Genomic DNA, 24,434 nt, shown 5'->3' on the forward strand with positions numbered 1-24,434 from the left:
TTTGATAAAAATATTAATTAATGTGGGAATTACATTTTTTCACCATAGTCCCTTGAATTTTAGGGGCTTAAAAGCAACTTAACAATGTGCTTATCAGCTGCTCTAAGTATAAATTAGTCCTTTATTTATTCATTATTTACCCAAATAGTCCAAATATATACAATGGCATTCCCAAAATGTTCAGGGAAGGACAGAAATACTAAGCACTCCTGGGTACATAGTTTCTTCAGTTCTTTTAATTCTTAACTTGTAGCAGGTGTTTTTACTTTCTGTACACTACTTAACTCTTGATTGTCAGTCAGAAGTCAGAACATATTTCAGATTATCCACTTAAAATAGGGAAATTAGTAAGCATTTTGTAAATTACATATCTACCAAATTCATACTGCTTTCATGTTGTGAGCCGACATTCAATAGTCATCCTTGGTGATTCAACATAACTCTAATCAGCTCCTGTACCTGTCCTTCTGAGCAGTTGTTACTGCAACTACATGGTACTGACCAGCCTTAGATACAAATATAAAATACAGAAAAGCACCTTTTACTTTTACATTATTTAATACTTAAAATATATTTTAACATTAACTTGCCATAGCCATATACTCCGGCCCCACAACACAATGGGCTAGGACAACAAATTTTAAATTTAACTTAATCAGTTTTGGTCACTAGTCATTCTACAAGAGTATCTTTGGCCATTAAGGATATGTGATACTTAATTTATTAAACTGTTACTTCTTCCAATGTATTAACACATGCTTATTTAGTGAGTTAACTTACCCCAACTGAGTTTGAAACGTGTTTACACATAAGCTTGAGAACTGTCACAATGCGTATTCCTACTGCGCTTCATGGTCTGCCTTATAATTATCCAGTAGTACTGGCGGCAGGTTGCGGTAAGCTGGAGTTGGATGGTCCAGAACCATCTACATTCATGCAACAAGCCATTACTTATAAGTTAACAGATTTTCTGACAAACAATTCTTTTTTTTTAATCTGTGTGAAAGCGGCAAGAAATGCATACACTGCAGCTCTGGCCCTTTTCACTTTATTCATTTGAGTGTATGCAATTCAAGACGTCCATGACACAGGTACAGCAAAGCTCAAACATTTTAATCAAGACAAAAACATCAGGTGTGTTTTTGTTCACCTTCTGAACTTGGGAAGATGTTTCAGTGTGAAATCAGCTCTCCTCTCTGTCTTGTTTAGGCTGTTGCAGACAGGGTTTTCATAAAAAAAAATTATGCTTAATAACCTAAAAATTGGGAAGCACTTATTTACAGTACGTGACAGTTCTAATTTAACAACACTTCTGTAATAACCTGACACACCAATAGAAGGAAGGAGGGTATTAAATAATTAATTTCAAGAGCTGTTTGGATCTGCAGTGATAACTGTCCAATAAAACAACATGTATGAACAATGCTTTATTTAGCAATCGTCTCTGTGACCTGAGTCTTGCAAATGTGACTACATGAACTGATGTCAGTTTAGTGAAATGTGGTTTTTAGACTGCCGTTGCAATGCAGAGTTAAAGCTTGCAAAACGGCTAACTGTTAGCTTACCTGAGAGATCTGTAGGACCCCTATCTCTGAAGCAAAATGGTACGGTGGATGGAGCTGGACTTTAAGGGCCAGCTGGGCCATCCAACCCCTTATATTACAGTAGACTAAACAGAACATAGTGGTTCATTTCAAATCCATCATGGGTATATACAGAACAATAACTGATGAAAACCTATGTACCAAACAGTGTAATATCAGGATTCAGTAATCTATTAGCCCCAGGGTCACTAGTTTAACACCTGATTACTCCTGTCTACATGTCAAGGTGTCCTTGTCCATCTGCCAGACAGTAGATGATGCCACTACCACAGGGTTTTGGTGTCTTGTCCAACAACAATCAATTTAGACAAATGTCTAAAATTCTCCAATTTTACAATTTGAAAATTGCATTTTGTCTGTTGGTCGGAATTCTTTGCTCCTCTGTGATTCACTGCAAGTTGGTGGAGAAAAATAGAGCAGAAGGCAGCCCGATCTCTAGATGGAAAACCCAGGCAAGTCCATGTCGTGAGGGCAAAGGGATGAGCAGACCAACTGAGTAGTAAGTGATTTGCCAGGAGCTACTTCAAATCTCATTTGCATTTTACAATATCACCCATCAGACTAACTTTCAAGAATCTGCTCAACTCTGAAATGAGCATTTACCTACATATCTCAACAGTCGTAGTGTCAGTGAAACTCTGCTGTGTTTAGTTAGTCCAATGGAGCCACCTGCCCTTCAATATAGCATGAGGGTGGATACCCTCAGAGTGCAAAGGCCTAGATGAAAAATAAGGTGGAATGAAGGGGTGGGGGTTGGGCGAGTATTGATTCAACATTTATTTAGTCACAATACAAATTTTGCTTTAAAAAAAAAAAAAAAAAAAAAAAAAAAAAAAGTATCAAGACCCCGTTCTTTTCTTGTCTTATTTTGAGGCAGTGCTGTATTGTCATAGCTATTGCCTGCAAACAATTCTTCTTTCTTTTTAAATGTAATCGGGCAGGTAAAAAGAAAACCAAATCACAACTCAAAAAACAAAAACAAAATCTTGGATCCAGGTGTGATTGTGAACACATGATGTCCTGGCTGTCAGACCGCTTACTGCAAGAAAATGACAGGATGGGAAGTGTAGAGGTAAAAGCAGGTTTAGGAGTTCAAAATCCATCCACCCAAGATCCCAGGCCCCTCTCTACAAGTGTACGGTTCACTGAGATAACCTGGAAGAAAAAGAGAATTAGGCGAGAATTAGAGTAAATAAACTTTACAATATAAGAAAGTTTGAGGATTAAGGGAAACGAGTTAAAATGAAAAGAATAATAACATTTTCCATTATGCACCATTTCTAAGCATAATTTAAGCACTTTCGTGCCACTGAGCAGCTAAACCCCATGTAAAAAAGGTAAGATCTTTTGGGGTTTTATCCATTGGAGCACATTTAGAGGGGGTTAGGGTTATGGTGGATTTCTTCTAATCATTTATCATTCAAGTTTCCAATATAATACTGCTTAAATGTAGCACCGTGATAGTGACAAACATGCTTTGTACACGTATATAACTTATTGGTGCTTTCTACACTCAAGTGTCTTTTTTGTTTTATGGACACCAGTCCTTAAATGGTCCATTAAGTGTTCCAAAAATTACAACTTGCCATCTCATCGACCCAATCCCTCCTCAGGATCGGTCCAAACACTGCCCGAGACAGCCTCGGCCGAAAACTTCCAGTTCGTGGCTGCTGGACTCACTTGAGCTTCATGCCACAAGCTAAAAGATGGACTGTCTGTGACCTAAACTTTGGCCTCAGTTTGAAACTGTAATTGTTACAAACACAGAATATTTTGTGCTTTTTGTTTACTGGGTTGACTTCTTGAATGCAAACACAATAGCTACACAGTAATGCTACACCGATAATGTGGATAATATTAGCTTTTCTCAGACCGTAAAGTAGGAGAAAGGAGGTCTGTCAGGATGTCTTGGAGACACTGTATGAAAGTTTTAAAACTATTTATGGCAGTAGTGGTTTGGATGGTGGTAAAGTAGCATGTATATGCCTCAATAGACCAGGGAAATACAAATATACACTTGTTTATATGCCTCAATAAACCAGGTATTGTCAATGTACATTCGACATATGATAGGTCCACCCAAGGTTATTAGAACCATGTAACATAGTGTAACTTGCAATAAACTAAGACAGTCTGCACGTGACTTAAGTGGTAAAAAAAAAAGGGGCAACAAAAGTCATGACAACAGTCCTGTTCCAAGACTATAGTTGGCAAATTATATAGTAGGCCAATTTCAACTCCAAGGGCAGAATTGAAAGATCAATTAATGCAGCAAAATGTATTTATTGTGTAGAAAACATTTTAAAATGTAGACGGCCTGAGACTTGTACTACTAGTTACTTAACAAGTACACAGCACACATAATCCTGAAATGTCTCCTATTCAGTATAAAGAACTATATCATGAAAAAAAGTGGGAAAACCAGGTGTATCCATATACTGTACCTCATCTCCAACCATGTTCCACAGATGAACCAATGGGAGGCCTGTGCTGTTATCGTAGTTTGACACCTTTATGGAAACAGAAAATAATATTAGAGATTACATCTGACACACTGGAGTGGGTTTAGTGACAAAAGTGGTCTTACCTGTGCAAGCAATGCCACTCCTCGGGTCATCTCCTCTAAGGCTGATGTGGCCTCTGCTGAAAAACTATCCTCCCCTGTTAAGACATTTGAAATACAAGGTTCATTTAAAAAAAAAAAAAAAAAAAAGCCACAATCATTGTATTTTGTTTATAACACAAGTAATGTTGTACCTGGAATGGGGGCTATGTTATCAAGCAATACTTCAGCACCTTGAAATGGTAGTGTTACAAAATCAGATCTGGAAAAAAAAAATATAACTTTAATACAATGTAGTTTAAATAGTTTTACATACTGATAATTATGTATTTTGTTTAACCACCAGCACAGTAATTACTGCTGTGACTTCCGCTGGTTCAGTAATTACCTGCTTGTCACTACTTAAAACAACCAGTGAATGCTCTCCCCAATCAAAGCTTAGATGCTTTTTCAACAACTCGGTATTTTACCCAGATACCTTAGTCAATCTTATCCAACTATAAATCATGAGGGTAAAATATATTTCAGTCTCTGACCTTTAGCACTGTACACATTTTTGTGTGTGAAATGACATGAAATGTATTAAACAATACATGGTTTTTTATGTCTGGGAGAATAGTGCCATCTGTGATCAATTAACTACATGACACTTTCACCTATGCTCTGCAGTTACCTGTAGGTTACTTGTTTGCTGCGTAAAATGTCAAACAGCTCATGAGATCTCATTTCCCTCCACACTGTTGTTTTACAAGTTAGTGTTGCTGGTAGAAAAATACATTCAAAGAAGAACTTATTTACACTACAAGTGTTTAGAAGTCATCATACATTAAAAAAAAAAACTGTCCTTTTCAATTACACAGTTTTACTATACTGGCACCTTTTGATATTCACCTTATTTGCCTTAGTGACTCGATCTTCACTCTGTCATAGCCTCCATAATCCACATATCTTATCTCAACCTCACTTGTTTCTTTATAAAAGGTGATGACTTGAGCTCTCCACCAGGCTCCTTCCACTGCTGGAGCTGCACAGATTACACCAACTGCACAAGAGACAGAAACAGAAAACAATTAAAAACGGCAGCATGGACTTCCTAAAATAGGCCTTTTATGTCACTTCTTGTTACAGAAGCCAACTTAAGTTGCAATTTGATGTTCTCCCAGCAGATTTGAATACCCAATTTTACTTGACAGCAACTGATTTAAAAGTCATACCTTACGCTTGTATAACTCAAGCACCTGTTGAAATGTCCTGCTAATTTTACAATTATATTGTTTTCTTAGCTTAGCATTTAGCTCATCTGTGAGCCATAGCTTACCAGTCTCCCTCTGTATCTCCTGCTCTTACATATTCAGTGTGCCTTATGTTTAGCTTTTCCTTGGCCTTCTTCACCGATAATGGTATTTGTAATATATGCGTGTTATTTGCTTCGCACTATGGAAAATAAACCATCTAGTTCGGCCCCAGTAGCTCCCATTAGCTGTCTGCCAGCAGTTCCCAAGTAGCCGGGAAACCAGTCTGGCTGGGTGACGTTTTCCAGTAAACCTAATCCTAAACACTCGCTCAAGGTTCTCCACAGGCGCCTTCATATCTAGCAAAACACTAGTTGAAAAACAAACTATAATTTGTAATGTGCACCTCTATAATGAGTAACGTGAAGTTAGTGAATTCTGTGGGTACAGTCAGGTGTATTCCTTGGGCCAGAGTGGGTGATGTTGAATCCTATTTGAAACTCCCTTGTAAGGACAAACAAATATGGAAAGATTATAATCCACACAAGTGTAATGACACCCAATAATGACAATCAGAAGTCACTAAAAATCATGTTGAATCTGTGTGTAGCTTTGCAATAATGATGTCAGACAGTAGTTGTCTCTGAACTTGCAAATCTAACCAGTGATGATATACAGTGGCAAGAAAAAGAATGTGAACCCTATGGGATTTCATGGTTTTCTGCATTAATTGGTGCTCCAATGAGCACGTGTGACCACGAACAATTTTGGGCTATTTGAAAACTTTAGGGGGAAAAACCATTGCTGACAGAAGACATCATCCATCCCACTTTAGACGGCCCATCTATACTATCTAGAAATATGTCTGAGCTTATTAGAAAACCTCAATCCTGACAACTCAAGACGGGAGCTCAGGATGCAGATATGCAGTCACTTGACAGGCAACCCCGCAAAACTATCAAAACCTCATAGGTGACCTAAAATAGGGCATTAAGGCAGGTGGAGGTTTGCTCTGGAAAGAAGAGACATGAAAGTCAGTCGTAGTAAAACAGAATACATGTGTTCAAACGAGAGGCATCACGTTGGAAGCGTGAGGTTAAAGGGGGGCTGAGGTGAAGAAGGTGCAGGAGTTTAAGTACTTAGGGTCAACAGTTCAGTGTGATGGGAGTGTGGAAAAGAGGTGAAGAGGCGAGTGCAGTCAGGTCGGAACGGGTGGAGGAAAGTGTCAGGAGTGTTGTCTGACAGAAGAGTGTCAGCAAGACTCAAAGGAAAGTGACCAGGTTAGACAGAATAAGGAACGAGCACATCAGAGGGACGGACTGAGATGGTTTGGACATGTACAGATGAGGGATAGTGAATATATTGGTAGAAGGATGTTGGAGATGGAGCTGCCAGGCAGGAGGGCAAGAGGACGACCAAAGAGGAGATACATGGATGTGTTAACAGAGGACATGAGGTTGGCCAGTGTGAGGGTAGAAGATGCCCATGATAGAGTTAGGTGGAAAAAGATGATTCAGGATTGATCTGTGGTAGCTTTCTTTCTCAACATAAAAACAATGTTTAATAGAGTTGAATGAGTATATTTATTTTAGTGCCTAAAGTTTAGACTAGGACTACTTCAATCTTAAACAGCAGAGCGCCTTATAAATTAATATATTCGAGTAACTTGATATGACTTTAGTAAACTACAAAGCCGCTTTGCACTTGCAACATTGCACTTGTACTACATACTGTGCTTCACCATATTATCCCAAAATGCCACCCGTCATGAGGCACGCTTATGACGTGGACTTTACACTCAAGGCTATCAGCAGTAAAACATGGGAATAGAGCAGCTGCAAGAGAATTCAACATTAATTAATCAATGGTACAGAAGTGGAGGAAGCAATTAGATGACCTGCGCCAAGTGAAGAAGACAACTCAAAGTTTCCGAGGGAACAAAGCGAGATGGCAGTTGGAGGACAAAATTGAACAGTGGATTATTGAACAGATGGTCGAGGAAAAGATGAGCGAATGGCTGAGAGAAATTTACATCAAGAGACCGGATGGCTTTTCCCACAAATCTCCGTCCGCATTGATCTGCGACCCCATGCATGCCCATCTCACCGATGCTTTCAAAAAACAAGTGAAGCAAATTAATTCAGTGCTTTCTATCATTCTGGGTGGATTAACTAAAGAACTTTAGCCGCTAGATGTTGGTGTCAACAAGTCGTTCAAGGTGCAAGCTGCATGGGAGCAGTGCATGACAGAAGGCGAACACACATTCACCAAGACAGGGAGACAGCGCCAATGGACATCTCCCAATGGATCGTGGATGCCCGGGCTAAGGTATCAGTCTCAACTGTGGTCCAAGATTTCACAAAGACCGGAATCATCACTGAACTGCCAAACCACAGCAACGACACTGACTCGGATAATGACGAGAGGGATCCGGGCACACAAGGATCCCGTAATCGCCCAACTTTTTTAACTTGGTGCGAAAGATGAAGAATTTGAGGGATTTATGGACAAGGAATGAACTGAAAAAGTGAGTGTATCATGTTCTATTTTGTTATAATGTTAACTGAACACTTATGAGTTATTGTGAATACGCCATCGTTTGATTTAGCGGCCTCAGATTGTAATTTTTTTTTAAAACGTTGAATAAAGTTTGACTGACTTATCTGACTGTTTTGTTTCGCTTAATGCGCCTTTTAGTCTGGTGCGCTTTATATGTGAAAAAAGTTCAAAAATAGAACATTCAATGACAATGAAAATACGGTAATTCTGGGGAAAAAAAAAAGTACTGAGCAACATGGATACAGATGAGCCAGCAGAGGGGGCTGACACAATGAAAACATTTAACAGATCGCAATTCCTAAGCTCTCCCACCCCAAGAGGCAGAATAATTATAGGCATGTAGCATTAACCCTCAGGGGTTATGAAATAAGTTGAGAAATGTATTAGAAAACACATATTAATCAATACAAATGTCCTTTTGGACCTCTTGAAGTGTGCCCACAGAACCAACAGGGAAGTGCAGGATGCCACAACAACACTCATCTATAAGCACCTGGAATGGAGTGGAAATCATGATAGACCATTTGTGGATTTATCAGCATGCAACACCAACCAGCCCCACCTAACAATACCATGATAATACTGATAACTGTGATAATTTAGTCAGTATGTGGTTATACTCATATCAAATTTTACTACTGTTCCATCTGTAGTCCCCTCCCACAGGTAAAGTTTCATATGTCCATTAATCCAAAAGGAAATTCATTGTTGTTTCTTTTTATAAATATGCACATGTTGCTTGAACTACAGCACAAACACTCAGTGTATTTTAACAAAAACTGCACTTTGTGATTAAGATTACCTTCAGCAGGTGAGGGCAGGGCAGGGGTGCCAGGCTGGGAGTAGCACAGGAACATCTGCTGGTCGAGGCTTCGCAGAGCATGGTAGGTAGGATGGGTGTGCTGCTGGACAAAGATGTGACCAGCTGACACAATGTTTACCACTATCACTTCTACTGTCACTCCACTGGGAAGCAGAAGCTGAGAAGAAAAATGACATAAGGGGGCCTTGAAGATCAACAGGGATGCACTACACAGCTATATTTGATAAATGCCTACTAGCACCAAATTGTAAAAACATAACCCATTCTGAGAAATGTAGCCACTGTCTGTTAATCTAAATAATTAAACCTGTCCCACACATTTGTACCAACTTAAACAATCAGAGATAAACAATAGCACAAAGCTGCCAGAGAGTGCATCCTTACCCAGGAGGTCATGGGAAGTGATGGCAATGTGAGTGGGGGAGGTGAAGGTGCATATACATTTGTCAAGTCCAGATCTTTAAACTTCTTCCCAACCAGTGACAAGGCTTTGTCAACTTGCTGCTGTATACCTGGAGAGAGATCAAGTCAAAGTCATAGGGCCATGGACATTTGGATCTATAAAAAGATTTTAAATATTGAAGATTTACCCTGTAAGACTTTGTATTCCTTTTCAATTAACCCCACCCAAACACTTCAAAAATATAATTTTATGGGGACCTGGTCCCCTAACCCACCCTCTATATGACAGATCTGGAACTCCTGAGTATAAGGCAAGGTGGAGATGTAAATCTTTGCACCAGAGGTCTGCTTCAGGAAACTCACATATCTTCCCTGCTTCCCGATTAACCGCCCTACAAGATGCTGGTATAGGAAAGAGAGCAAAATGAGACAATAAGATATCAAATAGACAAAATAATAAATAAAAATGATTAAAATGTTTTTTTTAAAACTGATATAACAGCTTGCAGCTTCTGTCCCTTTCAAGCCCAGTGGATGTTTAAAGCTGTGAGAAAAAAGGCACTTTGACAGATTTTCCTGCTAGCAATTAAGTTGAAGTGATCAGGTTTAGACTAGGCTCAGACCTTCCTCTGGTAGATTGGGATCCTTGAAAAAGCAGACCACCTGCAGCTCTGCCATCGGTGTGCAAGTGTGTGCGAGAATGGGTGAATGACACGCAGTGTATAAGCACTTTGAGTACCAGTGGACCAAGGTGGAAAAGCTAGTGGCATACTGATTTGGTTTTAATAACAGGATATATTATCTTTTAGCTCACAGACACACTGTGGTATTAACAATTAGGACTTCAGAGTGATCATGTCTACAATTGCATCTGTTCAGAAGGAGAAAGTGCACAAACTTAATGAGGTGGCTACAGTCTTACAAACTTAAATAGCTGGTAATGGACAGATGCAAGGATGCACCTGCATATAATACATAGAGCATACAGTATGTTGTATGACAAGTTGGGGCATAAGGTCTGGGGCATAAAATCTACCTCCCAAGCTCCGAACGCAAAGTTTCATGTATGGAGCATTTGAAAGTAGTACATGTTGTTCTACAACCTTGACATATTTAATGTATTTTAAGATTTCTTCTGGAAATTGTTACCTTTTTTCCTTAAATTTAAACTTTAATTTGGAAACGGAAAGTAAAACAAAATCATTGCCTTAATCCTAAAAAAAGTAATCACATGCAGCCCCGGTTTGGTATAGTGTATAAACAACCTTCACATTAATAATCAAACCTAAAGACACTTAGACACACAGAGTGCTGTGTAAATAGGGCTGATATCACTGACTGGGGTTTTTAATTATTGTGTCTTGTCCTGACTTACCTTTGGCACCTCAATTTCCCAGATGATGATTGCAGAGTTTGAAGAGGCAACGTGGCTGCTCTGGTTTTCCCCAGCACCCAAATTGTAGCCACTGTCCACTGAATCCATACTATTCACATCAGAGCCTGGACACACAAATTTAAAGCAGTCAACTTTACAATTAATAGTGGCATTTACATAGAACATACCGGAATTTTAAACGAACAGGAGCATTTTAAAATACTCCCCCCTCTCTCTCTCATGTTAGTCAGGGATTAGTATGCCTAGTGTATTGTATAGCTGTGTGAAAAACTATTGCTGCGTAATTTCATGTGAAAAACCCATCAACAGGAAAAACCCAGCTCTTCTTATTTATAATAATTGCCAAGTACAGTGTATCCAGAAAGTATTCAAGGTGCTTAACTTTTTCTACATTGTTATGTTACAGCCTTTTTCCAAACCGATTAAATTCAATGTTTCCTCCCATACAAAAATACCCACCAAAGTGAAAATCGTGTGCATAATTAATAGGCAGACTCAACTGTTATTGTGCCAAAGTCAAAATGGGACACACCTCCACCTCCTTGGTACTGTAATTGTGTAATTGTAAAGTAATTGTGCTGTTTATCCACATTGTAGATATTGAAGATTTAACAATATGTGGGTATAGATGAGAAGAGCAACGCTGCTCTTTTGACGTTCCTGGACTTTTCCTATCTGCTAATAAGGAGTAAAAATGTAAATCATCATCTACATGTCAGTATATCAGGTTAGCTTTGGAGATATTAAGCTCTGTGGCCAAGGATACCGCCAGGAGATTTACAGAGAGAAGGAGACAGAGAGGACGAAGCACAACTATGGGAGAGAGAAGACAAAGTTAATGATATGCAATGGTAGCATTTGAATGAAAAGACGAGAGGATAGGAGAGGAGCTCAGTGTATCAGTAGAGGTCTCCCAGGAGACTAATCTATAGCAGCATAACTAAGATAGTCCAGAGTCACCTAAGCCATGCCAAATTATAAGTTTTATAAATAAAAAAAAAGGATTTTAAAGCTAGTCTTAAAGTCACTTAGAGTGGGTGTCTGCTTCCCGAACATGAACTGGGAGCTGGATCCACAGGACAGAAGCTTGATAGCTAAAGGCTCTGCCTCCCATTTTACATTTGGAAACACTAGGAACCACAAGTAGACCTGCACTCTGAGAAGTATTCTGCTTGGAAAATATGGAACTATGAGGTCTTTAAGATACAATAGAGCTCATTTATTAGGTGCTTTATATGTGAGAAGAAGTGTTTTAAAATCTATTCTGGATTTTACAGGAAGCCAATGGAGAGAAGCTGATGTCTCTCTTGCCATTTCCAGTCAGAACTGTGGCTGCAGCATTTTGGATTAACTGGAAACCTTTTAAGGAGTTACTGGGACATCCTATTGATAGTGAACTGCAGTAGTCCAGTCTGGTAGTAACAAATGCATGGACTTGTTTTTCAGCAAGCTTCCAATTTGAGAAATATTCCACATGTGGAACAAAGCAGATCTAAAGATTTCTTTTATGTATGATGTAAAGGAGATATCCTATCCAAAAATAACTAAGATTCCTCACAGTATTACTTAAGGCCAATGCTATATCATCTAGGGTATGAATAAGATTAGATATCTTGTCTCTGAGGTTTTTAGCACCAAACTACATAACCTCTGTCTTTTAGAGAGATTTTAGAGATGGGGCATGTAAGGGCAGATTCGATATTGGTCTATAATTGGCTAAAACCCCAGTACAGAGTCCAGAGTAGGCTTTTTGAGTAGAGGTTTGACTACAGCAACCTTAAAAACTTGTGGTATGTAGCCTGTTAATAAAGATAGTTGGATCTAATCTAATATGGATATGCTAAGCAAAGTTATAACATCTTTAACTCTGATGATCTACAGGGAAGAAGCACTGAGTGATGTCTTACAAATGAATCTAGAGTTGTTGTACATGCAAGACCATCCATGCAGCTGCAGGGAGGAATTGATACATTTCTGCTATTTTTTTTTCCTCTAATAGTTTTAATAATATAGAAATTCATAGAGTCATTACTACTGAGAGTTAAGGGCATACTCGACAAAGCTATGACTCTTTGTCAGCCTGGCTACAGGGTTGAAAAGAAGCCTTGGGTTGTCCTTATTTGCATTTATTACTTAGGAGTTTTAAATAGGATTCAACTTTGCACTTATTACAGATACTGAACATAATCACCTTTTGAACAAGAATTTATTGTAAGGCTGTTTAGGCTGCACTTTGGTGTGCACGCCAAGTACTGCAATTGTATTTCTTAAGTGCATTTCTTAATACATTAACAAACGCACACTTTAGCTTAGGGCATTCATACAAGTGAACTGCTGTATTAGAAGAAACAATGTAATACAAAATGATAGTAGTACTAATGTTAATAATACTACAACTTTAAATGTGCAATTTCACATATGTAAATAAGTAGCCAGTGGGACTTGAAGGACATCTACAGCAGACTGGGAGCAATGACTGTTCTAGGGAACTTCCATTGCCTCCAACCAGACTGCAGAATACTTGCTGTTTCAACCAAATACCACAGCAACTTTTACAGTAAAACAAGAAACACTCCTAATTGGCATCCGTTTTCTTCAAACCATACAGTAAACAACAATCGTGCACTGATAACGTGGCATATTTTATGTATGACATACAATCGGACACAATCTATATTTGGAAGAATGTAGCTAAATGTAAATATCTAGAATGGATAGAATACTGTTGATTCCAACACTGCCTCATACAGACGGGGCTTGTAAATAATGCATTCTATTGACACATTTTTTAATTTAAAATGTATAATATTTCATGTGGGGTCATTTTGAAAGAGTGAGGATGATGTTGCATTGTGTTGTGTTTCTAAAGTTCAACTCCATTTTATATTTATGCTGGTAAGTTAAAAGACAGTCACCTGTTTGTACATCTTGAACATACACTAAATATAACCATCATCAAAGAAAATTAAGTGTATTACAGGACTGTTGTTTTAGACAAAACATTAGAAGCATGTACCCAACATACACACCCTCTAAGGTCCAGCATATTACCAATTTGAACATAGTGAGCACATCACAATGCTACAGTTAGGCTACATAAGTACATAGTTTTCCTTTAGCATACTTGTTCGGACCCTCCTCCATTACATGTGTGAGCAAATGCTTTCAGCAGGAGCACAGGAAATTTGTCTAAGCTAAGTAAATCTGAAAGCACAAATATAATTGTAACATGGGTAGAGCAAATCTGAGTAAGAGTAGGGACATTTTAAGTGAAAGGGAAAAGTTTAAGAAAGCATAACAAAATCTAATCATTAAATCTTTAAAGTATGTTGTCAAATTGAAAAATTATGCAAAGGGCATCTGGGAAGATAGCCTTTACTAATGCATCTCCTACATGTACTTGCATAGTAATGTAGGCCTGAAATAATAATTTGTGTTTTTTTAGCACAGATAAGATGGGGATAAATCATATTGCAAAATGTGTGTGACAGCAATACCATCATGCTAGCACTATAGGTAGAGCAGTTGACTGCCAATCACAGGATCGATTCCCGGCTGCCACGTCCCATGCCAAAGTGTCCTTGGGCAAGATACTGAACCCCTAGTTGCCCCCGGTGAGTCAGGTCAGCTGCATAGCAGCTCTGCCATCGGTGTGGGAGTGTGTGTGTGTGTGTGCGCTTGAGTGTGCGAATGGGTGAATGACACACAGTGTTCCAGCTAGGTAGAAAAGCGCTATATAAGTGCAGACCATTTACCTGGTAGCTTCATGTTCGATCCTTTTCAAATCTTTGACGGTTAATTTTGCGTCTTTTCTTTTCAAACCGTTTCTTGCGACCCTATTGACTTGCTACAAAACGTTTGATGGTTCTATGATCACACCCCAATATCTTAGATATTTCAATAGTGCTGCATCACAGTGAAAGACTTTTTACAATTTTTGACTTTTCAGAGTCAGTTGAATTTTTCTTTCCTGAGAAGAATCTGCCTAATAATTATGCACACGATTTTCACTTTGGTGGGTATTTTTGTATGGGAGGAAACATTGAATTTAATCGGTTTGGAAAAAGGCTGTAACATAACAATGTGGAAAAAGTTAAGCACCTTGAATACTTTCTGGATACACTGTACTTGGCAATTAATATAAATAAGAAGAGCTGGGTTTTTCCCGTCGATGGGTTTTTCATTTCAATTCTATATTCTGTTTTTAATTTTTCATGTTTTCTTATTTTACTCGTGTGACACATGAAATTACGCACTGCCAATCAGAGGATTGGTGGTTCGATTCCCGGCTGCCACGTCCCATGCCAAAGTGTCCTTGGGCAAGATACTGAACCCCTAGTTGCCCCCGGTGAGTCAGGTCAGCTGCATAGCAGCTCTGCCATTGGTGTGTGAATGGGTGAATGGACACAGTGTAAAGCGCTTTGAGTACCAGCTGGGTAGAAAAGCGCTATATAAGTGCAGACCATTTAATATATCAGTAAATATCAAGATATGGATATACTCTTATTTTACAAATTCCCAGAAATAAAATTATTTGTCTCACCTCCAGAGTGGTCTGTTTCCACCTCACAAATGCCATGAGCTCCATTCTTTAGGGCTAGTCCATTAAGCCTCTTTTTCTCACATACAGAATCCACTGAGTTTTCCTCACTTGCGGCCAAAACCGTTGCCTCTGTGGTGGTTTTAAACAGTGACTGAGGTTGTGTGGATTCTCTTGCTGACAAGTCAGTAACCTGAATCACATCTGTTTGGTTGTCAAACATGCTGCTTTCAAAGTCCTCGCTACTAATACAATCCTCAGAAGGACAAGTGCTGCAAACAGAGTCCTCCACCAGCACAGCTACATTGTCTCCTTTTAGCTTCATGTTCAGCAGAGGGCTACTTTGTGGTGCTTGGTGTGATGGTGCGGGCCAGTGGCCTCTCTGTACAATGTCTGTCTGATGAACCCTTCGACTGACTTCAGCAGGCTTCCATACTAGAGCCGAGGAACATCCATTATGCATTTGTTGCCCATCTTTCTCTATTGCTTCTCTAGATTCATAGCTTAGCACAGAGGAGTTTTTAAGTAAATTGTGATGCCTCTGCACTGCTGTGATTGGCGCCTGATGGGAGCATAGTCTGCCGTCAGCCAGTGCTGTACTGATATTGCAGCTGGGATGGTTGTCATCTGTGATCTGGCAGCTGCTGACACCAAGGACCTCTTGGGTGGCTGCCGAGATGACCTCAGTTATGAGTCCAGCTGCCAGAAGTTCCAGATCCTGCTCTTCTCCACTCCTACTGCTTATCTGGATGTCCTCTGTGTTCACAGATGTAGTAATGGAGTTTTTGACTATGCTCAAGGCTGTGGAGGTCTGGGCCAGGGCAGTAGGTGTACTAGTTAGAATGTGTTGGTGGGAATCTTGCATTGAAGGGGGTGTCTCAAGATAGTCTGCCTGTGATAAGATAACTCTCTGCATTTTAGTTGGAGTTACTGCAGAAACAACCATCTCATCTTGTGTACCAACATTATTGTGGTGCTTTGCAACTTCTCCCTCTGGTTCAGGCCTCCTTGCATCGGTTAGGTCAACTGCTGTTGGGGATGACTGGGTGACTTTGGTAGACTTGCAGGGCACAAGCATTATTGCAGCAGATACTTGATCTTTTGCTAGATGTTTCTCCAACTCTGTAACTATGACAGATGGCAAAGATTTTTCTGGGCTTTTATGATCTGTCAATAGTTTCTGTAGACTGTCTTCTTTGCCAGATGCCTGGACTAAGGGTTTATGAACTCCCTCTTCTCTTATTTTGCCAAGCTCTAGCATAGCCTCTTCAGAACTTTGTTCCAGTAAAGGTGCTGCTTCAGTGTTCTGAACGTGAATGTGGAAAATATTTTCATTTCCTGTTCTCTGTTTAGTAACCTTTAAAGGCGTGCAAGTAGGGATTTCTGTATCATTTGTGTTCTTTTCAACCACACAGTGTCGACCCTCTGCTGTAGATGATCTAAGGCCGTCAGTTTTTGGACCCGCATCTTTGGTATCTGGCCGGATCAGACGTTCTTTCTTTCGCGTGATGTACCACCACCAGCCGATCAGTGCGAGTACTCCAGGAAGGGTGTAGGGCACAACAGAGCGAAACCTCAGTGGCATTTTCCTGGGACACTAGCAGCTACAACTGAAATCTACAAACACAAACAAAAAAATTAAATTACAATTATAGCAGGTGCGTAACACCTTTTGTTGAATACAATGTATAGCTTATCTGAACTGGCCAGGATCAGCCTGTACATTTCCATGAAGATTTAATAAAAGCCTGATTAATGATATTAGGCTAGTATGAATATGTGGAGAGATGTTACAATTTCCCTTACCATATAGAGACTTGGTGCAGCACCCAATAGTTTTCACAAAGCTTACTACACAATCAAAGAGGTGTACAGACAGGTACAGACAAGGCTGCATTATCAATTTATCTATTATTTTTTGATCAGTTTCTTAAAGGTCAGAGGAGGTCAGATGTTGCATCATATGTTTACATCTGGATCTGATACACAACTTAGAAAATAAAACCTTTTGTTTAAACCCACCCATTTTCATGTGGGCCAAAGTATTAGATTATTAAAATACATTAACATTTCCATTTTATTTATATAGCACCAAATCACAACAAAAGTAATCTCAAGGCACTTTACAATGTAAGGTTAGAAAAGAAATTATTAACATATATAAAACACAACAATTCCACTTGAGCAAGCGCTTGGTGACAGTGGGGGAGGAAAAAAAAGAGCTAGATCGCTTAAAGCTCTGCCTCCAGTTCTACATTTGGAAATTCAAGGAACCACAAGCAGACCTGCACTCTCACACTCTTTCACTGCCATCTATTTCAGTTGTTGTTCGTTTTGGGGTGTTTTTCCCTTAAGTCTTCTCTTTAGCAGGTGAAATCAATGCTCTTTAGGGTTTATTTGTGAAGATTGACTTGGCCAGTCTAAAAACTTCAAGTTATTGCCCCTGATTAACTCCTTTGTTATTTTGGCAGTGTGTTTTGGGTTATTATCTTGCTGCATAATGAGGAATTGGTCTTGAGTGAATGAGGTCTTTCTTTTTGCAGACAAAAATCCTAAAAGAAGACATGCAGCCCAACCCATTACCTACACTGTGTTTCACAAATGAGCTTGTATGTAGGATCATGAGCAGATCCTGTGTTTCTTTAAACTTTACCTTTTTCATCACTTTGGTAATTGTTAATCTTTGTCTCATCAGTACATTAAACTGTTCCAGATTTTTAGGCTCATTTCTGTACCATTTTGTAAACTCTAACCTGGCCTTTCTATTCTTCTTACCAATGACTGGTTTGCATTTTCTGGTGCAGCCTCTGTATCTTTGTTCATAACGTCTTCTGCAAACAGTAGACTGTGATACCTTCACTCCTGGCCTCTGGAGGTTGTTGCTGATGTCAAAACAGTTGTTTGATGGTCTTTCTTTACAGCTCTCAAAATGTTTCTGTCATCAACTGCTGTTGTTTACCTTGATTACCTATTCAAGTTTTATTGTTTACCTGTTTAACATCTGTTATTACACCACCTACAAAACCAAAACCAAACTGAGAGTAGACATACAGTGCTACTTATTGTTTGAATAATCACACAAAACACACCTGTCAGGCACATGTTCCAATACTTTTGCTCACATGAAAAATTGGTGAGTTTAAACAAAAGGTCCCAGTTGTGTATCAGATTCAGAAGTAAAGACCTAGAAATGTAGGGCCAAATGCACGTCTTTTGTCTTATATCTTTTGATGCCATACCGAAATGTTTTTTGTCTACAGCAAAAATAAAGGAACTGGCCTCGCTGTTGCTATATTTTTGGAGGGAAGTGTGTGTAAAAATTACACCAACACCACAAAATTAATGAAAATCTATGTTTGCTAGTATTATAAGTCAATATGTGCATAGAGAAACGGCTTACTACTTGCAAATGCACTTTAAAGCAATGTTGTCATGCTTCTTGTTAAAATCTGATCTAAGGAGTCATTCATTGAGTTTGTGAGATAAAAGAAAAGAATGCATTGATTTTTTGCCGGTACCAGTCACCCAGCTAATTAATTAGGCCAACTTTTTGCGCAAATATGCGACTGAAATTATAGACTTTAAATAACTTTCTGTCATAGGAAATTTGCCAGAATGCGATAATGACAATATAGCTGCATGATGATGTGTTTCCATACATACCAGAATGTGGGCTTGCAACATGAGCCTAGAAACACAATGGGCATGATAAAAGGGCAAGCCAAAGGACAATGCCATGCAAAAGTGTTGACAAGGATGAATAAAAGCCAAAAAGAAAAATGTCCCACTTACAATTCTTAACTACTCAATTTCCTTAATATTTCATAATGTTTTATTTTTTATTTGTTTGATCACCTTTAAAGACTGTAAACTGATGTGACTTGTAGCTAAAACAATACTGTTGTGTGTTGCTGTGGTGGTGTACCTGTGTGAATAACTTACCACAATACATTTCCCTAGCACTTTACAATAAAAGCCTGAGTAATACAGAATGTTCACCAGGTGTATGAGTCCAGGTTAAGTTTAGTGTTTAAGACGAGCTGGATATAAAGTGGGGAAAAAGAGACTTTTTACTTCTCAGACTCATACAACTCACTACTTTGCAGTGTGCTGCAGGTGCCTTTTTGTGATGTAATTAGATTTTGCTTTCTCATAATTTACAGCTGTAAAACTTTATATTTACATGTGCATACTAATAACAAAAGACAAACTACAGGTCCTTTGTTGAACTATCCAGCATTCAATATAGACAAAAATTTGATAAAAGGAGTGAACTTTTTAAAACACAATAAAATTATCGTGGTTTTGAGTTGATAGTTAATTACTGGAGTTTCTATCTATAAAAGGATATGTGGTTGCTTGCTGATTTTTATATTTTTGCGTATTTGTCACATTTAAATTATTATGATCATCATTAATAATAACCTGGGTAACAAGTGCTGTTTTTAAATGATTATTACATTTATTAAGGGAAAAAAGCTTTCTGTCTGACTGGCCATATGTGAGAAAGTAATTGCCCCCGCAAACTTGGCAGCAACAAATGCACTTAAGTGTTTGTACTAGTGTACTAGTCTTTTGAATTTTGGTCCACTCTTCTTTGCAGAATTGTTTTAGTTTTTTTTTTTTCAGCCACATTGGGAGGATTTGAGCATGAATGGCCTGCATGCCGCAGCATCTCAACAGGACATTCAGTAGTTTACCCCAAAACCTTAATTTTGTTTGTTTTTTTTTAGCGATTCATGGGTGGACATGCTGGTGTGTTTTGGATCATTACTCTGCTGAATAATCCAAGAACTAAGAGTTTAAGTCACAAAGTGATGGCTGGGTATTATCCTTGATGATTTCTTGTTAGATTGCAGAATTCACGCTACCATCAATTATGGCAAGTCGTCCAGAGCAAGGCAGCCCCAGATCATCACACTACCACCACATTAGACTGTTGGTATGATGTTCTTTTTATGAAGTGCACAGCTTCCAAATAGTTTGTTTTATTTCCCCCATCAGTCTGAAGATTTGCCCAAAAGTCTTATAAAGTGGATAATAAAGATGTCCCATTACATCTGGCATAAAACCAACAACATACTACTTGCCCACCAACAAATCATTTCAGCAGTAGAGAGAGAAGATGCATGCAAATCAATGACAACTGATTTATATATTCATTGAACTTTAAACTTCACCAAGTGAAGGAAAGCCTAAGGGACTATTAAATATTTCATTTAGCATTTACATTTATTTCACAGGAGATATTAGGTGTCTTGTGACTGCTATTTTTGGGGGGTTCCCTGAATTGGAAGATGCTATTGAAATGCACAAAAAAGTATTTCTGTAGACCAGTTTCACTGATACAAATGTGGTCGTGGTTACACAAATTCTATATACAACTGTAAAACTCTTTAGAGTGTTAAAGTGTCAAGGTGCTGAAACAAAAACTTGGGTATGTTAGGAAACTTCTGTGTTTAAAAATGTCAAGGAGTAAAAAAAAATAAAGATAAATATCAGCAGCATAATATACATTTTTTGTTTACATGAAAAGGAAAAATAAAATCACATCATCAGGGTTGGAGACTAATTTGTAATTTCAAATTAAAGCCAAATTCAAAATGGTACCCGTAGCAAAAACAACATATCCAGTTAAAACAAGCTAATTAGCTGAAAGCCTCGTAGCACATCAAATCTAACCAAACATTCAAAGCATCACAGAATCAACATTTAAGTCTGTATAGTGTTTGAAGTCTTACGGTCTTCAAGCCAGAGTGGTCATCAGCCAACAGTAGAACCAGGGACAGTCAGTCGAGACACACCAATCTCTGTGGCAATGACAGAAAAGTTGTCACAGAGCAGTAAGGTCATTTGTGGTATGAGGGCTACATCCTTTCACAGCTCTCAAAAAGATCAAAACAAACAAAAAAATAATAATTATGGTAGGATACTCGTGTATAAATATTTCCTTTTTAATGTTTCCTGTCTACCACGAGCCATTACTGGTACTGCTTTAGCTGCCACACTGCTGGTATGAATGTTCAAGTAACTTAAAAGAAAAACATAATACACCAATTGTGTTATCTGGACATTTTAGTTTTGGTTTTCATTTTGGAATTGAAACTAGGAATCAATAAGAACTAGAATTGATAAGCAAAAACAGAAAACGTGTAGGTTGGGTATTGTTTGACTCTGTGGTGCATGTAGACACACAACAGGTATGTTACAGTAGATGTGGACTTTTTCTTTTTTGTTGAACCAGTCCTTGAATGGTCAATTCAAAATTTGCACTCAAAATGTCAAACTGTTAAGTCTTAGATATTCAATCCCTGCTCAGCCTCAGTCCAAACCCTGCCCAAGGCAACTTTACACAAGCAAACCAGTATATAAGTTTTGATGGGTTGATTTATGGCCACACTTAACTGTTTCTGTCATTCATTTTATTAACTAACTTGACCATTTGTTACCTTGAAAGGCTATCATTTTTTATGACAGGGAAATCAGTACAATTGTAAAGTGCAGTAACTTCCAAAAGATTTTATAAACCAACATGTAAAATAATTGATTAAATAGTGAATCCTAATGTTGCCTGAAAAACAATTGGGAGGATATTTTTGCCATATTCACAACCCCTAGAGTGACTGATTTCCTATTAAATGCTAGATGTTAGATATTACTTGTTTTGATTAAAACTTAATCTGTCCAAGAAAATAATTAAATGCATTCTAATCATATTATTGAGGTGTTTATACCACACGTGCTCCTGGGGAAAAAAGTGTAAAGCCCTGTACAATCCAACTGAATATGAAATCTACAACAGAGATTTTTCCAAATGGTCTCCTAAACCAGAACAAAAGAGTACTCAAAAGCCTGTATATGTGTACCTAAGAAATAGTGAACCACACTACATTCACCTTGGTCAAGGTTACAGTAGTTATAAGAAAACAAACCTAGACCTCTCCATTGGTGTTTATGTTGACCTTACAGTTAAAACTCATACTTTGACCTTAGTCATTCAAAGAGAAGAACTCAGGCGGTCTCTAGCTACAGCCTAAATTTGAAACCCTGTTTTTTTGGTCCATGCATTTTATCCCAATATCTAATGGTACTCAAGGTGTGTATACACACACACACACACACACACACACACACACACACACACACACACACACACAATATAAAACAAGTATATTTTATTTTACTGATCATCGTGTCAAGCATGTATGTATGCTGGTACATATAAACCCATTAACTCGAAGTGTAATATTCACATAACATACTTAAAATGTTTATTCTATAAAAATACAACATGAATGAACTCGGTACAAATTTTGTAGTTTCAAAATAGCAAACTTCATTAATAATAATCAATGGTCTGCCTGCAAGTACACGTCATAGCGTTGCCTGGAATGAAATCGGGTACCAGTGGTGAATATGACACCTAACGCTAACTTTACACCATTGGGAATAAAGCATGGCTGATTGAAAGGTCACAAAGATTATACACTATATCAATTTAACAGACTAGCTCCGATTTAAAACCTCTGCGTACATAAACCTGTATTTAAGCCAACAAATCGCTCCTTCTAGCCACAGTATTATTTTTTTTTTCGGAAAAAACATTGCTAGGGATTCTTAAAATGACATAATTAAAGCCTCGTGTGGGAGTCGACATCAGTTTAATTTCACAGACTGACCATCGCGTTCGTTACTACACAAGACTGCTTTACATCCAATCAAATACCAGTGAAGAATATAAGGCATTCCACTTACGAGAGTGATTCTGTCCTGGGCCTTAGACCTTCACATTAGCTTGCTAGCCGGCCTGCCGAAAATGACACCCAACTGTAGCCCTTACTGCTGACAACTGCTCATAAGCAGTTGTTGCCATCTCAGTAGTATCAATGTGATCTTGTTGGTAGGTGCACATGGACCGCATAAGAAACAAAATTAAGGTAACGTTAACTTAAGCTACAGAGGACAAGGACAGAGGCTAGCTGGAGTGTGTTGACTGTTAACTTGCTGATGTGCAGTTGTTCAATGACAAAGGTTTTCTCCACTTAACAGGTGACAGACAAACTGTAGATCCCTTGCACAGACGCATTGAAATAACAGCGAATTTAGTTGTATACAATGTACGAGCATCACAACCCTGTGAATGAATTAGAACTTAATCAAAGCGTGTGAATGCGACATGGTGGCTAATGGCTAACACGGTCTTGTCCTTAAATTATTAAGTGCGCTCACTCTTTTCAAGAGTTTTTAGAATACTTACAATGTACAAGGTCCTTAGTCCCACCACAATTATAGCGGTAGTGGAACTGTGAGTTTTCTGCACGTGTCCCCGTAAAAAAAGCAATCTCTCTTCCCCACGTGTTGACCGACTAGCATCAGACTTGTGAAGACTTAATAAAAAAAACAAAAAAAAAAACACAGGCCAACAGACTCGCAAATCTCGCGATACATTGAAGCCCTCTGCAGCGTCCTAATAGCAGTACTTGTCATACATATACGCAAGCTAAATTGAGATTCGCGAGGAATCCTTTTTCTAATGAGGTTGAAGTGGGGGCTAATAACTTTAAATGAAGAAATTAAAAGAATAAATTATATTATTTAATCATTTATTTATGGTCCATCTGAAGCATTACTAATGATTCTGTGGGCAAAAAGTTCGCCTCTATGACAAACTCTGAAGCTCAAAAAACTAACATACAAAGGCAGAATACCAATCCTTTTGAGTCAAAAGAGTTGAAACTTTTAAAATACATTTTAATAAATAACTAAATATTCTCCCACGACTGCATTTTCTGTGTCAGGCTCTTCCAGTAATTCATAAATAATGTGCAGAATCTCTAGAAAGACTATAAATTAGGGGAAAAACTAATAATTATATGTTGTGTGTATCATAAATTTAAACCTAATTAGCAAGACATAAGACTATAGATTTAGAAACTGGATATCCAAATGAATAACAACATAAGGAAAAATTACAAGATTTCCAAACTTTAAAAGCTAAATATTTCTCTTGAAAAACAATATTACAGGTACATCCAGTTACATCACCATTTTGAGCAAGTTGTTTCAAGTTGCTACACCTTGAAGAGGCAGTGTGGAAAAAAGTTTGACTTAGTGAGTGGCAAGAGAGGTACAAGGCAAGCAAAATATCTAAATCAAGGAGAAAAACTTTAAGTCAAGTGCTCTAGGAAAAACTGTTTCCATTTCATGAGGTGCAAGTGCAGTGATTTTTGCAGAAGATTTCAGATCAGAGGCATTACCTTTTATAAGGGTCCCACAACAACAATCCATTTCACTGAAATTCTTTAAAATAAATAG

General features: G+C 38.3%; 1 protein-coding gene across 1 annotated transcript; it reads right to left on the reverse strand.

Moving 5' to 3' along the window:
* Positions 1-1,032: 1,032 nt before the first annotated feature.
* Positions 1,033-23,499, reverse strand: akap1b (A kinase (PRKA) anchor protein 1b). Its single transcript, XM_026368698.1, has 12 exons — positions 23,377-23,499; positions 20,861-20,929; positions 15,123-16,736; positions 10,559-10,683; positions 9,459-9,585; positions 9,166-9,293; positions 8,761-8,938; positions 5,059-5,209; positions 4,362-4,429; positions 4,192-4,265; positions 4,049-4,114; positions 1,033-2,759 (listed from the first exon to the last, which is right to left on the reverse strand). The coding sequence occupies exons 3-12, from the start codon at positions 16,702-16,704 to the stop codon at positions 2,697-2,699; spliced, it is 2,562 nt and encodes an 853-aa protein (XP_026224483.1). The 5' UTR covers positions 16,705-16,736; positions 20,861-20,929; positions 23,377-23,499; the 3' UTR covers positions 1,033-2,696.
* Between the last annotated feature and the right edge of the window lie 935 nt (positions 23,500-24,434).

This window comes from Anabas testudineus, chromosome 13, assembly GCF_900324465.2.
Source record: "Anabas testudineus chromosome 13, fAnaTes1.2, whole genome shotgun sequence".
Classification (NCBI taxonomy): Eukaryota; Metazoa; Chordata; class Actinopteri; order Anabantiformes; family Anabantidae; genus Anabas; species Anabas testudineus.

Coding starts and splice junctions, on each gene's coding strand:
- akap1b (XM_026368698.1), bottom strand. CDS start 16,704: ATGCCACTGAGGTTTCGCTCTGTTGTGCCCTACACCCTTCCTGGAGTA. Junction 9,586..10,558: donor GGGAAATTGAGGTGCCAAAG/GTAAGTCAGGAC, acceptor TTCCTATACCAG/CATCTTGTAGGGCGGTTAAT. Junction 4,266..4,361: donor TAACATAGCCCCCATTCCAG/GTACAACATTAC, acceptor ATGTCTTAACAG/GGGAGGATAGTTTTTCAGCA.